The 13,994-nt window shown below is 41.6% G+C and overlaps 1 protein-coding gene across 1 annotated transcript in view; it reads left to right on the plus strand.

The window, feature by feature from the left end:
* The window catches only part of LARP7 (La ribonucleoprotein 7, transcriptional regulator), a 29,319-nt gene extending 24,388 nt beyond the window's left edge, over window positions 1–4,931 (plus strand). Inside the window, 1 exon segment of the mRNA XM_080344310.1 lies at window positions 4,531–4,931. Coding sequence (XP_080200436.1) covers window positions 4,531–4,611 — 81 coding nt within the window. The 3' untranslated portion in view covers window positions 4,612–4,931.
* The last annotated feature ends 9,063 nt before the right edge of the window (window positions 4,932–13,994 follow it).

The following is a 13,994-nucleotide window of genomic DNA, read 5'->3' on the forward strand; positions in this document are numbered from 1 at the left end:
TACTCGTTGACCAAACTGGCGTAAATTGGCCAGTAATGTACCTCATTGAGGCTTGCAAGTCTGAACTGTCTCAGTTCTGCCTAACAAAAGGAGCAGCAAGGATGCAAACTCCTGCTCCTCCCCCTTACACATCACCTTGCAACACCAGGAGGTGTTAACTTCAAAGCTTAGTGAACACTATTTAAATGCTAACACTGTTAAGCAAAACATCAAGAAAAGAATGCCTCGTTGTAGTCTTAACTGTTTCGTTACTTCCAGATAATTAGGAAAACATTGTTTCTTTCTCTGATCATTAATGTTAATTGTAATATTTTATTTGAAACTTCTTCCAAAGTACTCACAAGTTCACTTCTTTGAAGGTTCCAATAAAAGGGAGGAAAAAATAGATTAATTCATAATTAAACATGTACAGCTGAATATTCCATTAGTGTATCTTTCTTGTAAAGATCAATTCTGTTAAGGGTTTTAAAATCCCTTACAAAATCTCTCTTTGAAGATGAGCATTTGCCTGTTAGCTGTTTTATACTTGTAATAAAGACAGCATCTCTGAGATACTTTAGTGTTTAAATGTAGGCTTAAAAGTTATATCCATAAAAGCTATGTAGCTGCATGATATCAATGTATTTATCATAATAATGATGGGAATAATACAGTCATTGTTGCATGGACTGTGTCACATTACAGGCAGTACACAGTAACAGAGCACAGAGTGGTGCTTCTGAGGGTAACTTATTTTCCGGGTATTCTCCGAAGTCCAGGCTTACTCAGCTTTCCTGCAGTGGAGTCCTGTGGCATGCCAGGATAAAGGTTAATGGTCACTTCAGCAGAGGGTTTCTGGTGTAATGCCTGCCCTCAAAAAGCTGTGCTAGAGATTTTACTTTCTATGACATAGTTCTTAAAATAAACTAAATGTCCAAAAGAGACCAGGTATCTAAAGGTTCCCCAAAACTTGAGACTAATGCCTCGCCGTCCTTTGGAGTTAAAACAATATTGATTGTCAAGGCTTTGCCCCCAAGCCTGGTCGCTGGCTTTCTGTAACCTTTGTCCTCATCTCTGCTGCCCATTCCCATGTTCTCTTTAGCCTGTTGTTCAACTGCATGATAAAACAGCTTTAGTGATTTAGTGATACAGATTGAAAACCTCCTTGCCAGAACTGCTTCTTTAGGGCTGTTGTTGTTTATTCAGACCTAGAGCAATTCATCAGTCTGTAGCCTTAAACTCTCTAAACTGATTGAAGTCTTCTCAAAGCAAAGGCAGGAGTGCCTGCAAGCTTTCCACCTGGGTACTTGTCTGCTGGGGGAGGTGCTACTGAGCCCAGTTTACACCTTGTACACCCCCTTGCCTAGAAGGAAATGAAGTTTAAGAGGGTGGGAGTGGTGGTAGAAGTGAAAGGCATTTGGGGAGGAAGTGAGAATTGGGTATTTGAAAAGGGTGGAATAATTTGCAGAACATATGGGAAGGGAGGATAATAGGAATGCCTGGGCACAGCCTACACTGGTCTCTTCTGATGATGCCTGGGGCTCCGGGGCTGTGTCCTTGCTAGACTGACAGGTTTCTTCTCTGTATACTGGTGGGGAGAGGTCCTAATCCAGGGCACAAATAAGCCCCCTTCCCTGGTTCTATGAAGTTGGTATCTCTGGAAAGGCTGGGTACTTTTTTGGAGACATTAATAGTGGTGTACTTAAAAATATGTGGTGGCACTGCACTTATTAGCTGAAAATTAGAAGCCGTGAGGCCTCTTAAAAATTCTCTAGCTCTGAGGTGCTGGTATAGAAACACTCACTGATATGAACTAGGCAATTTATAACTCTTGGCTTTTCTTCCGGTGTTGGTGATTCTCCATGCCATATGTTGAACGAATGCGCTACTGTACTCCTCGCTTCTTTTTAGGGCTTAACTCCTTTTATCCTTTGCTTTCAGATACCAGAGAATAAAAGTAACCCTTAGTTACACCTTTAAATCAATTTATTTCTGGAGAATGCTTGAGAAATTCATCTGTCAGAAGTTATGGTCTGCTACTGTTGAGAACATGTTAAGGATTCCAATCAAGTTAAATGCTGGGGGGTGTAGGGGGGAAGTAGCAGTACAACTGTGGTAGTGTAATTTACATTGCAGCACAGCAAACAGTGCATCTGTGCAATGTCAGTGTAGAGTGTAATTCCTGAGTGTGGTCACCGATGCAGCAGCATAGCTTGTGCTTTCATGCTATGTACAACATGCAGTGTCTGCAGAACATAGTGGTGACCACAGTCATATGGATAAATAGTAAATAATTTTATTTATATGTGAAACTTTTCAAACCTAGCAAACTGTACTGGATTGCCTAGTGAGCAAGTCTCCCTTTTGTCTCAGCACCAGCTAAATGTTTTAGTAATCTCCATCAGATAGGTTAATGTGGATTTTAGGCAGATGCATTACAGATGTGCCTGTGTTCACAGGAGTTTCCTGCTTTCTCACTTTTTAAATTCAGATTAGGCAGCCTGTCTTGTTCTTTACATTTTGTTTTATGTATTTTTTTTTTCCTATCTTATTCATGTAACAATTACCTCATGAGCTCTTGCCTATGGTTAAGGAATCTTATGGGGTATCAAAGTAACAAAGCTTGTACCTTTGTTGGGTATTACCATGACTTTGTTGCAGTACTGTGAGTGTTCTAATATGAATGCTTTAAAGACAAGTATGTTTTTAAAATTGTTCTCTGCCTGAAGACACAGTACAAAGAAGTTGAAAATTAGCAGGTTAGTTATATTCCACAGGAGCATTTGTTGTGTCTTTGTACTGGGAGCAGCTTTCTCATCTGCTAAGAAATGTGCAGTCACACTAGTGACTGCACATGTGTTGTCTGAAACAAATACATGAAAGAGAAACAAACTGGAAAACTGGAGATAAACTTCATATTATCTAAATTATGGCAGTATTTGGAAAAAGAAATGTTTTTCTTTCCAGTTACTTTGTGGTTTTAGCTCTTTGCAATGAAGCAAAAGAACGGTTTGGCCTGCAGTGGGTGGTATGGCATTGCTACTGAGATTGTTGCTCTGAAGTGTAAATATCCTAAAAGATCCCAGGTACCCTAGTATCTCTATAGGAAACTCTGGATTTAGCTATGCACAAGTGTGGATTTGGATTCCCTGTGTAAAGTGTGAAGCTGTGAGGATGGAGAAGAATGTCCTATTCCAGGGAGAAGGTAAACTGAGAGTCCCTGAACTGCCATGGAGCTCTGTGTGTCAGGGGAGTGGTGCACTGAAGGTGCTCATAGTCTCCTGCAGGGCAAGCAAGGCTGCCTTAGCAGGAGGGAGACGGAATTACTGCCACAGTGAAAGGTTGTCTGGTCAAAGGTAGAAGCTGAAGGTACTTGTGATATTACAGGACTGAGACCTGTGGTTTCTGTAATACTCACTGTTCAGCACTTACAGCTTCATTTTGTGTGGAAAAGTAAACCAGTCCCAACTACCCTAGTAATACAGTCAATCTCCCTAAAATGCAACTGAGAACAAACAAATACCTGGTCAGACGAGGTTTTGAGTTAGGAATTCCTAGCATTGAAACTAAGAAATAACGTATAATTGACTCTGCTGTTAAGTTTAAGCGGCATTCTTTATTTTATCAGTGCTGGGGAAACACTGGGGATTATCATCCATAAGTGCTCCTGTCCATAAGTGCTCCAGTGACTTGGTGCTTTTGCATTGCTTATATTCGCATAATTATTACATATGCATTACAATTTTTGAAAATGTTGACATACAGTACATCTATACTAAGAAATGATCGATGATGTTAGGTATAATTGTTTAGTTTCTTACTTACAATACTTCTATTAATTATTAGTTAAATATAAACTAAGCACTCTACTTCTAAATAATATATCACTTAATCTTCTGTCCCCCTCTTGTCGTGCAGAGGGTTCTAAAACTTGAAAAGTAGCCCCTCGTTTTGTAGGTGGTCAGAAAGTATTTATCTCATGTCAATTGGTTATGTGAGTTTGGCAGCTTCTCTTCAGCATCACTGTTCCTCTGAACTGCAAGGTTATTTCTCAGCGTTGTAATCTGTACTGTGCTGTTCGCCCAGCCTGAAGGATGGTCCCCATCTGGATTTCAGTGGTTTTTTTCTTTGCTGACTGTAGAAAATGAGACAATACTCCTAAGGCCTTGTTTTTCTTACATCAGTAACAGCATGAATCTGCTAAAAGGGTAGGCTTTTAAAACTTAGTGTACGAGACTGTGTTTTGAGATTTTTGAAGCTGTAATTTTGTTCTCTTCAACCATGTTGGGAGGAAGAAGGGATGCAATGAAAGATGCTGCACTGTCCAGAGATTGAAAGAGATGTGCTATTTTTTATGGTTCTGAGGCAATACTGAAATTATACCAGGGCTGCTTTACTTTTTTTTTGTCAGTACATGGTAACTTAGCTGTTCAAAGATGTAGTTTTTCTTATGAAGTTTGATAAATCAGTGAATAATATATTCATGACTGTGGGATAAAATCAACTATCATTTTCCTCTAATCTTTTCTACAATATTTTTCCTGTTTACAGCTGATTGCTAAAGCTGAAAGAATGAGACTTGAAAAGACTCAACAGACAAGTAAACATATTCGCTTCACTGAAGATTACTAATCAAGACTGATTGTGTGTCACTTGAAAGTCAACTAGGTGTTAAACTACCACAGATACCACCGCTTACAGCAAACGAAGTTTTTTTTTAAAGGCATCAAAAACTGGTCCATTTGTTCCATAATTCTGCAGACTGCAAGTATAAAGACTGTTCTGAATCCCATTTTTAAATAGGCTGAATGTTTACTGCTTCTGAGCCTTTAGGTAAAGCTTTCTGGAGAAAAAAAATGTATTAAGAGATCTTGCTTTAGTTCACTTCTGATTTTTTTTTTGTATGTTGAAGTTTTATACACTAGGTTAAAAAATAAAATGCTTGAGAAATGTTCAGTTGTGCGGCTCTAATTCTTCAGTCTGTTTTTGCCACTATAAATAATGAAACTGGTAAATGCTAAATAAACCTCTCTAGGCCTCTATTTAGTCCATCAATCTGTTGCAAAAATACAATAGAATGACTGTATAATCTTCCATGTATTGTAAAGTGGCCAGGACTGTCAGAAAATCTGTCATTGGGAAGTCTGGAAGAAAATGTACTTACATGAAGTACACACTATAGTGAATTTAGACTTTTTAAAAAGAATCTTTGGGGAAAGACATAAGAAAACCTTTGTTACATCTAATAACTCTTAACTCCAGAAATAATTTGTGCATACAAATGTGTTAAAGTTGTGTAGTTCTTGAGTTAGGATGGTGATCTTAATGTGGTTCTTTAAAGTATTACATTGTAGACTTGCAATATTAAAACCCAACCAACCAAAAAACACTCCACCAAACAGTAAAACTGAATTGAATTACATAGAAGGTTGAACTTAACTAAGTCTATTGTTAAAGCTCTCTCAATTAATGTAAAGGTAAATTCACATGTTTATCTGTGAGATTGTTTTAGTGAATCTTATTGTGGGAGAAATAAGACACCTTGATTTATAAAAAGTGCGAAACTTCCATATAAATAGAAGGACAAGCAAGTTATTTTTGAATGTAGAAGTACATTCCCTAAAATAGCATCACAGTTTCTTGAAGGAAATTGTGTCAATGACACTATAGGTGGTTTTGTGGCTATAGATTTTGCTGGTAAGATAACATTTTAAAATTCTATAACATTACTGAAGCAGTGTAGGTATTTTCATGATAGATATTCTAGTAAAGCTTGGTGACACTCGTATATTTTCGCTATCTGAGGAACGAATCTGCACTATTTCTGCTGAATTCTTGAAGGTAGTGTGGGTATTTTATATATATATATATATATATATATAAAATATATTATATTATGTATGTATTATAGCCACAGTGGCTTTGCAGTCAGGGCAAACAGGATGTCGAGGAGGGAGAAAAATTTGGAAAATACATTTTTTGAGAGACTGTATCAAAGCATATTAACTGTAATTGAACTGTCTGAGATAATGTAGAGAAGCAGCACAGCAAGAGCAGTGTTTGTTTAAAGCAGTGTGTATGTGCTGCTACTTGTGTATCCTGATGCAGCAGCGATGGGAAGGATTTATGTGCGCAGGCCCAGGGCTCCCACAAGACCCCAGTTAGCACCAGGGCCACCAGCAGATGGGACCCGTCCCCTCTCCTCGGGGAGAACGAGGAGGATTACCACACCTCAGTGGAGAGGGGATGGCAGCGATCAGACCAAAGATACCAGAAATGCAGAGAGGAAAAGTGCAAGATAAGAGACAAATGGGAGGGAAGGCGGTGGGGCTGGGAGCAGAGCACTTGCTAATGGTTCTTGGAAGTTGCATAAGGACAATTGCTCCCCGGGGTCTGCAGGGGCGAGGTGAGAATTAACCTGTGTTCCAGGCGCTTCATGCGTAGACTTCAGCAATATTCAGATGTTTAGTCCAATTACAGGATTATTTATTATTTGAATTTCTGCTCCTGGCTTACACTGGGTGGGTGAGATATTTGATGACACGGCAGAGAGAACTGAGATATCCAGCTATGGAATGAAATGATCAATGAATGTCTTCTAAGCATCCTGCCTGAAAGACGGGATTGATTTCCTCCTGTTTCTGTGATGTTAAGGGGGGAAAAAAAACCCCAAACCAAACACACACAACCGGCCTAGACTGGGTAAAATGTTTTGGATTTTTCTGCTGAAATTAAGTAAAAAATTCATTCATATTATAAATAATTCAGATCATAAATGATTCAGACTTTTAATGTTTTGTGGAGAGTGGAGCAGAGTTGCAAAAGCCTTCGTTTTGGAGTGTTGCTCTTTTAATAATAGTTGCTGACTTGAACACGTATCAAGAGAAGTCACCCTTCTGTTCCTGGCTGTATTTATATAGGTGAAGTGTTTACAATTAAACATCAGTTTTCTTTTTCTCCTTTTTCAAACTAGTGCAGAAATCTGCTTCAGTATGGATGGGTGGTGTTTACGTCTTTTCTGAAGAAGTAAATACGATTTTTGCCGCTTGTTTCAGAAGTCATGTACACGGAGTACGGTCTACGTGTCTTTAGAAAAGCAGCTTGGATTTTTAAGCATGCCAGAATGGTTTCTATATTTATGGTGGGGTATTTTGTGGTGTTTTTTTGTGTCTTTGAATACACATGACAGTTAATATCTGCTGTTGTTATCCATCAACATATGCTAAGAAGAGGAGTCCATCTGTTGTGTTTTACCATCCCAATAGTTGCATCCCCAAAGGTATTTTGTATTTGACCTTACCAAAGAGGGTGCATTTCGTGAAGTCTGGCACGTTGTCATTGACCTGCGGTGGTTTGAGGTTTTGTTTAAATTTCCTGCTTTACTGCTTTCCTCTATGTTCTCTATGTTCTCTAGTTCATGTACTGCTGCGAACTTATAACACTGACTTCTTTCCTTCCCTCCCACCCCCCAGAAATACAGCGTTTTATTTTAAAAATCAGGATGCTGCGGTGAAATGGTAGGAATTCATAACCTTGAACTGTTCATTTGTTTTTGCTGATTTGTCCATCTCCCCTGGCTGTAGAGTGTTTTGAAAGAACATTATTGCACATAAATCTGCCTGGAGTAAAAAAACAACGCTGATTCTGCTCTTCATGACCCAGCATAGGGCTAAATCTGGAATGATTTTTTGCGCTCATTTTTACCTCTCTTCCCCATGCAGACTCTGCATGGCAGCAGCAGGACTGTCACTCTGACCTGTGCCAGCAGAACATTCATCGTTTGAGCCTCCAATTAAAAAGGCAGCTCTGTGTTTTGGTTTGGGTTTTGTTTTGTTTTGTTTTTAACAAACAAACAAAGCCTAATGTAACAGGAGTGTTTAACTGTAGATCTTGTGGTCCATGCCTTGGAAGATTTGTTTCTCTAGGGACTGTTCACGGTGTTCTGATCCAACCAACCTGATCATGGGTGCTCTGTTGGAAATGTGTTTTTCTCCCTCTTGCCTCCTCCTCCACCCCCCAAAAAAAAGCTTATTTGGCTTCTCTGATGCAACATTTCCACATTTGGAGACCAGCCTTGTGAGTGCTGTTGTCTCCAAGCAAGGACTGTTGCGGTTACCTTAGTGATGCCAACTTGCTGGCTGGGACCAGGGCTCCTTTGTGTTGGGGTTTGCACAGAGCTCAGAAGTAAGAGGGACAGGAGGAGGAGGAGGATGGGAATGGAGGTGTGCACTGCCTGGTGTGATGGCAACAAAGAGCATGGGAGGGCTCGATTAGAGGTGGTCTGCTTGGTAGCAGACACCAACCAGCAAGGTGAGGGGATCCAAGCAGGTGAGAAGAAGGTTGGGTGAAAATCTGGGCTGGAGATGTTGAAGTTGGAACTTCTGTTGCAAATCTTGTCACTTGCAGGGAAGAGTCTCCAAACTACAGGAATACTGTGCGTGTTAGCTGGCTTGGATTCAGTCTGCTTTTGCAACTGCTCTTTTGGCCTCACATTAGAGCAGGCATTCAAAAGTCTCAAAGCCCCATTGAACACATATGTTTTCCACCAAAATAATTATCGATACACAGTAAGAAAGTTCAAGAGTCACTGTCTTGGATTGCAGGCTAGGGTTCTGGTGGGAGGGATTGTTCGGGTTGCAATTGTCACCCTTGTATTTTGATCCCTTCTTATTTTGATCTCCATTTTCCAGATGGGATCCCATGTCCCTTCTGCTTCAGTCCTCTCAACAGAGGCACATGCACAGACCCTCCTGCAGTGGAGCAGGGGGAAGCACAGGCCTTCAGAGCAAATTGTTCGCGCTCTCCCACATCAGCCGGTGGTAACGAGATCATCCCCAAGATCTGTTTTCCATGGTCTGTGGTCAGTGCTGTATCCTACTCATGGCATGATGCTCATAGCCTGTGCCTTTTCTACCTGTCCTTGTAGTGCAGAAAAGCTTTACTTTTGATTTTTCACCTTGTGTTAATTTGCCTGTTTCTGGTTTGACCGTCCTCAATCTTACTGTCAGCTGGAGCAAGCAAAAAGCCTGGGAAAAAAAATCCTATAGCAAATTTCCACTGAATTACAGTTCCCATAGGAGACTCAAGTTATCATGAGATGCTGAAGTGCTGTTGTCTGGGCCATGGGTATCTGCAGTGAGAGAACATCCTAAATCTTTATCTGCCTCCTCTGCTGACATGCTGTATTCCCAAGGACTGTGTCCTTCTCTTTGTTATCTCTGATTCTTTCACTTTTTTACCATCTGACCAAGTGTGATCTAACATTGCCTGTCCTACCTGTTTAAACTTATACAGCTAATACTGCCATTCTGTGCATTTTTTTTTAAATTGTACTGTGTATTCTAGTTTACATCAGACTTTCAGGCTGTCCTTGAAAGCCAGCAGGTAAGTAAATTATCTTTTTCTAGAGAGGCTCTAAATCAAATTAGAAAATTACCCTCTGATAGATGACAAAAGCACTTGCCTGCCTAGGTCCCTTAGAACACAGGTCAGTGTCGTAATCACTTACTCACAGTACCATAGTGTCTAATGATCTCAGACGGGATTAAATCATGAGAATAATGCTGCATAATGCTGCAAAAAATAATTAGATAAGGCATGCTTGGGTGACTTTGAAATGCAGAAGTAATATGGTTATCTTACCTACAAATGATTAAGTTTCTGTGGATCATGTTAAAGAAGTCACTCTGTAGTAGAATATTCTACCCAGCGTTAAATACCTTTTATTTGTGTCAGTTGTAGCTCTGTAATGGAGGACTATGGCTTTCTTACCTGTGATGCTCTAGATGTGAACTAGCTATATTCATACCAGTGGTATTAAAGCATTATAATCTTAATGGTCTTCTTTCTCATGTAGCAGGTTATCAGTTTGGTCCTGCAAGTATCAAAGAGCATTTATCTTAAATGCAAGTGCAAGTTTTGTTGTTTTACTTTTATTTTTTAAATATGCTGGTTGATGTTCTGTCAGTGTGTTAAAAAAACGTCTGGGAGAACACTCTTGATTGTTTTTTTACAAACAAAAGATGTTACTAGCTGCTTTTCATTGCGTTGTGAAGATGGGATCATCGGTATCTCTCTTTGGCAGCCCAGGAGCTCGTCCCGTCTCTCACCGGGGCTGCTGGTGCCCCTGAGCCCACAGATCGTGCTGTGCAGCGTCTATGGGCGTCTGTGGTCAAGCACACAGCTCCAAGGATGTGAACTGGAATGAAAATCCTCTCTATGAGGAGCAGCCAGAACATGCAGCTAGGCCAACCATGGTGGGAAATGTTAAGCTGACTTAATTGCTGAGGAAGACATCACATGTAAGTGCACCCAGAGTGTGTGTCTGATGTACCCACGCTCGGTGTACCGTGCCAGGCATTAACCAGAAGTGCTGCAAATAGGTAGGTGCTATGTAGTGTAGTAATTTGGCTTCAGAGAAAATAGTAGGAAGTCACCGAGTCCCAAACACGATGATGTTCAGATACCGGTTGAATGTGTAATCAAACCAACCATACAGATGTTCTAATTGCATCTCCATCGTCAAAGGTCACTCTCTAATGGAGCTGTAAGTGACAGGGAGCTGCAAAGCTGGGGCTCTTGGACTTGCCTTCAAAGCGAGCGGTCGCTGTTACAGTGATAGGCGGATCCTTTGAACTCGGGAGCTGTCGGTGCCGAGAGCCGGGCAGCCGGGCAATTCTCCGGGGTGCTTGGCAACCCACAGGTTTTTGTTAGTTTACAAGCAGAGCTGGGCCAGCTCTCCTATTCATGCCCCCATTTGCTGGAACTCAGTTGATGGCGTACTTAGCATGCGTACTGCTCTCCCGGTCACGCTGGTCCCTGCACAACCACGAGAAAATGAAGGCAGGAGAATATGGGAGAGCTTTGCTTGCCGTTGCTAAGGCAACTCGTTTTGAGCTCGATAAACACTCATCACTGCTGAGGTTTTATTGCTTTACAGCATTTTGAGTGGAACAAAACAAACAGACGATGGTGAAAAGAAGTGGGAGGAAGGTAAAGAGAAGGGGCAAAGCAGCCCCTGGCACTTGGAAGCACACGATGGTGGTGTGGGCAGCAGAGCTGGCTGTGCTTCTGCAGCAGGGTTTGTCTCCAGCCCGTGTCACAGCTCTGCACACCTCTTGGCGGTGGCTGGCGGCCGGTCACGCCATTTTGAAATGTCTAATTATAGTGTTCAGCCCTAATGATTTGTGCGACACAAAGGGGCTGGGATAGTGAGGAGTGTGATGGGTTTGGTGGGAAAAGCCTTCCAGTATGGTGTGCTTTCCCTTAAGGTTGTTTGATCTACCCCATGCTCTCTCACCTTTTGCGGGGTTAGGGCAGAGCAAGGCACAAGGGTTGTGGCCCCATAAAATGTAGAGGGTATTTTTCTACTCTGTTTTTTCTAGACTCTTAGCTGCACTTCTAGTTCCCAGTGATGGCCCACTAGCTCATGGCTTGCAAAATCTCTTGCTGTGTCTAATCCTTGCTCTGTGGGCCTGAGCCTGTGGCAGCTGAGGAAGACGGGGTGCAGGGGTGGCAGCCCTGGGGGTGCCCGGGGGGCTCCTGCCCAGGGCCAGGCTGCAGGGACCCCGTGGGGCTGTGCCCAGCAGGGGGCAAAGCTGCCCCACGCTGTCCTGCGCTGCAGGCAGGACGCGGAGCTCAGGACCGCTTCCCATCGAGCGGGTTTTGCTGTGCGTTACACCCTTGCTGATCACAAACATGATACATAATTTTGGGGACAAAAAGTCCCCCGTGTACCCAGGTAAGGTACCCAGGGAGCATGCAAGGTGGTCAGGTGCTGGGACACAGGGTGCCCGGACGCTCTCATCTGCTGCCTGGGATGGACCAGAAAGATACTCCTTTAGTACATTCAGGAGAGATTTTCATCAAGCTGGGAAAATCTCCAAGCGTAGCTAAAACTACTTGCGTCTGGTTTTAATACCCCTCCTGCCTCAGATAGCAGAGGTACCCACAGAGAAATTTGGGTAGTTTGGCATTGAATTACTCTTTACAATCTATAACGGACCAGAAAAATGCAGAAGTTTCATCCACACGGTGTGGGATTTCTGCGGAGCCGGTAGGGATGTGGTGAAAAAACACATCTCCGAGCTGTGACAAACACAGCTTGGCAGTGGCAGAACCCACGTTTGGGAAATGCTTGTTTACTAGGGGTGGATGCACTCTGAGGAGTGAGAAGAATCTGGTCCGAAAGGAAAGGAAAGGAAAGGAAAAAGAGAAGAAAAAATAAAAGAGAGAAAAGAAAAGAGAACAAAAATAAGAAAGAAAAGAAAGAAGAGAGAAGAGAAGAGAAGAGAAGAGAAGAGAAAGGAAAAAAGAAAAGAAAGAAAGAAGGAAAGAAAAGAAAAGAGAAGAGAAAAGAAGAGAAAATAAAAGGAAAAAGGGGGAAGGAAAGGAAGGAAAAAGGGGAAAGGAAAGGAAAAAGAGAAGAAAAAATAAGAGAGAAAAGAAAGAACAAAAATAAGAAAGAAAAGAAAGAAGAGAAAAGAAAAGAGAAGAGAAAGGAAAAAAGAAAAGAAAGAAAGAAGGAAAGAGAAAAGAAAAGAGAAGAGAAAAGAAGAGAAAATAAAAGGAAAAAGGGGGAAGGAAAGGAAGGAAAAAGGGGAAAGGAAAGGAAAGGAGGAGTGTTCTGCTACCTGGTGGTGGGAGCGTACATCATGATGTGCAGGATGCAGGTTGCACACATCCTTCCTTGTCACTAAAGGCAAAATAACATAATATAAAAGTAGGAAGCTCCCCAGCTCCTTGTCTCTGCAGAAGGAACGTGTTGCAGTTCTCCCACCCTCTGAATAATGTTTGAATGCTTTTTTGCCTTTGTGCTTTCTGCAGTTTTCTCCTTTGTTTTAGTTTGGGGTTTTTTTTCTGCCATGGCTGGTACTACTATTCACTTTCCCTTACCTGCTACATGCTGAAATGTAGTTTTGTTATGAAAAGTGGCTTTTTGTTACATAGCATTTCGTGTGGTATTTGTTTAGTGTGTATTTTGGGAATACAGCCCCTCCCTCAAACCCTTCCCGTTGTATCTGGTGCCTCAGTAGATGACTTTTTGCATTTTTAGCTTAGAAGGCCTCTTCCACATGTACAAATGTAATGTGTACTTGACCTGATGCCTCAGTTGAGTCAGACTAACATAATTTAAAACCTTGGTTTAGAAACAGGTTATGCTGTCTAGTCCAAACTTCACACCAGCAACAAAGCCTCATTCTAAATCCAAAAGCCCTGAATTTGCTTCTGTATGGCAAGTAATACATATCCGTTTTTTCTCACATAAAAATAAATTCAAACTTGTTGCAAGGTAACTTGCAGGGTGGGAATTTTCTCTTACTGATTATAAGCTCAAGTCTGTCTCCACAGTAGCTTTTACCTGGCGTGGGCACAATCAAATGTGGCATATTTTCGGTGAAGACAAGTTGTCATGGCCGGGGGCAGGCAGGGTGAGCTCAGCCACCCGCGCTCTGGCTTTGGGGACATTTGCTGCTGTAAAACCAGCGTGATTCAATTAGCAGGAATGATGGGCCTGTCCTTTCGCCTCTTCCCTGTCAGCGCAGAGCGTTAATGGGCGCCCACATCTGAGTGCAGCTCCAAAAGCAAAGTTAGGTCACTGTTAATGAAAAGGCAGAAGCCAGTTCTGTCTGGCTCCCTTTATGTTACATTTTTCTTTGTTATTCTCCATGTTGTAGCTGTAGACTTTCTTGCTTCTGGTGTCATACACTATGGTAGATACAGAAACATCTATCCATTAATTTGGCTGAAGTTTCAGGTATAATTAATCTTTTTCACACAATGCTGCTTTGATATTATAAATCCTTTTTTAATTTTAATTCTGATATTTAACACTGTCAAAACTCAAATCTGACTCTTGAATCCACAGAAATTCCTTGACCTGCACTGAAACACCCACTGCAAAGCTTATTATTTGTGCCACCGCAATTCGTCCTCAAACAACTTTCTCCATCTTCTCCCAGCAATAGCTCTGAGGGGTTTTCTGGCTTGTGTTGGGTTCACCTCTCCTGTTAGAT

Source organism: Nesoenas mayeri (assembly GCF_963082525.1).
Source record: "Nesoenas mayeri genome assembly, chromosome: 4".
In the NCBI taxonomy this organism is placed as follows: Eukaryota; Metazoa; Chordata; class Aves; order Columbiformes; family Columbidae; genus Nesoenas; species Nesoenas mayeri.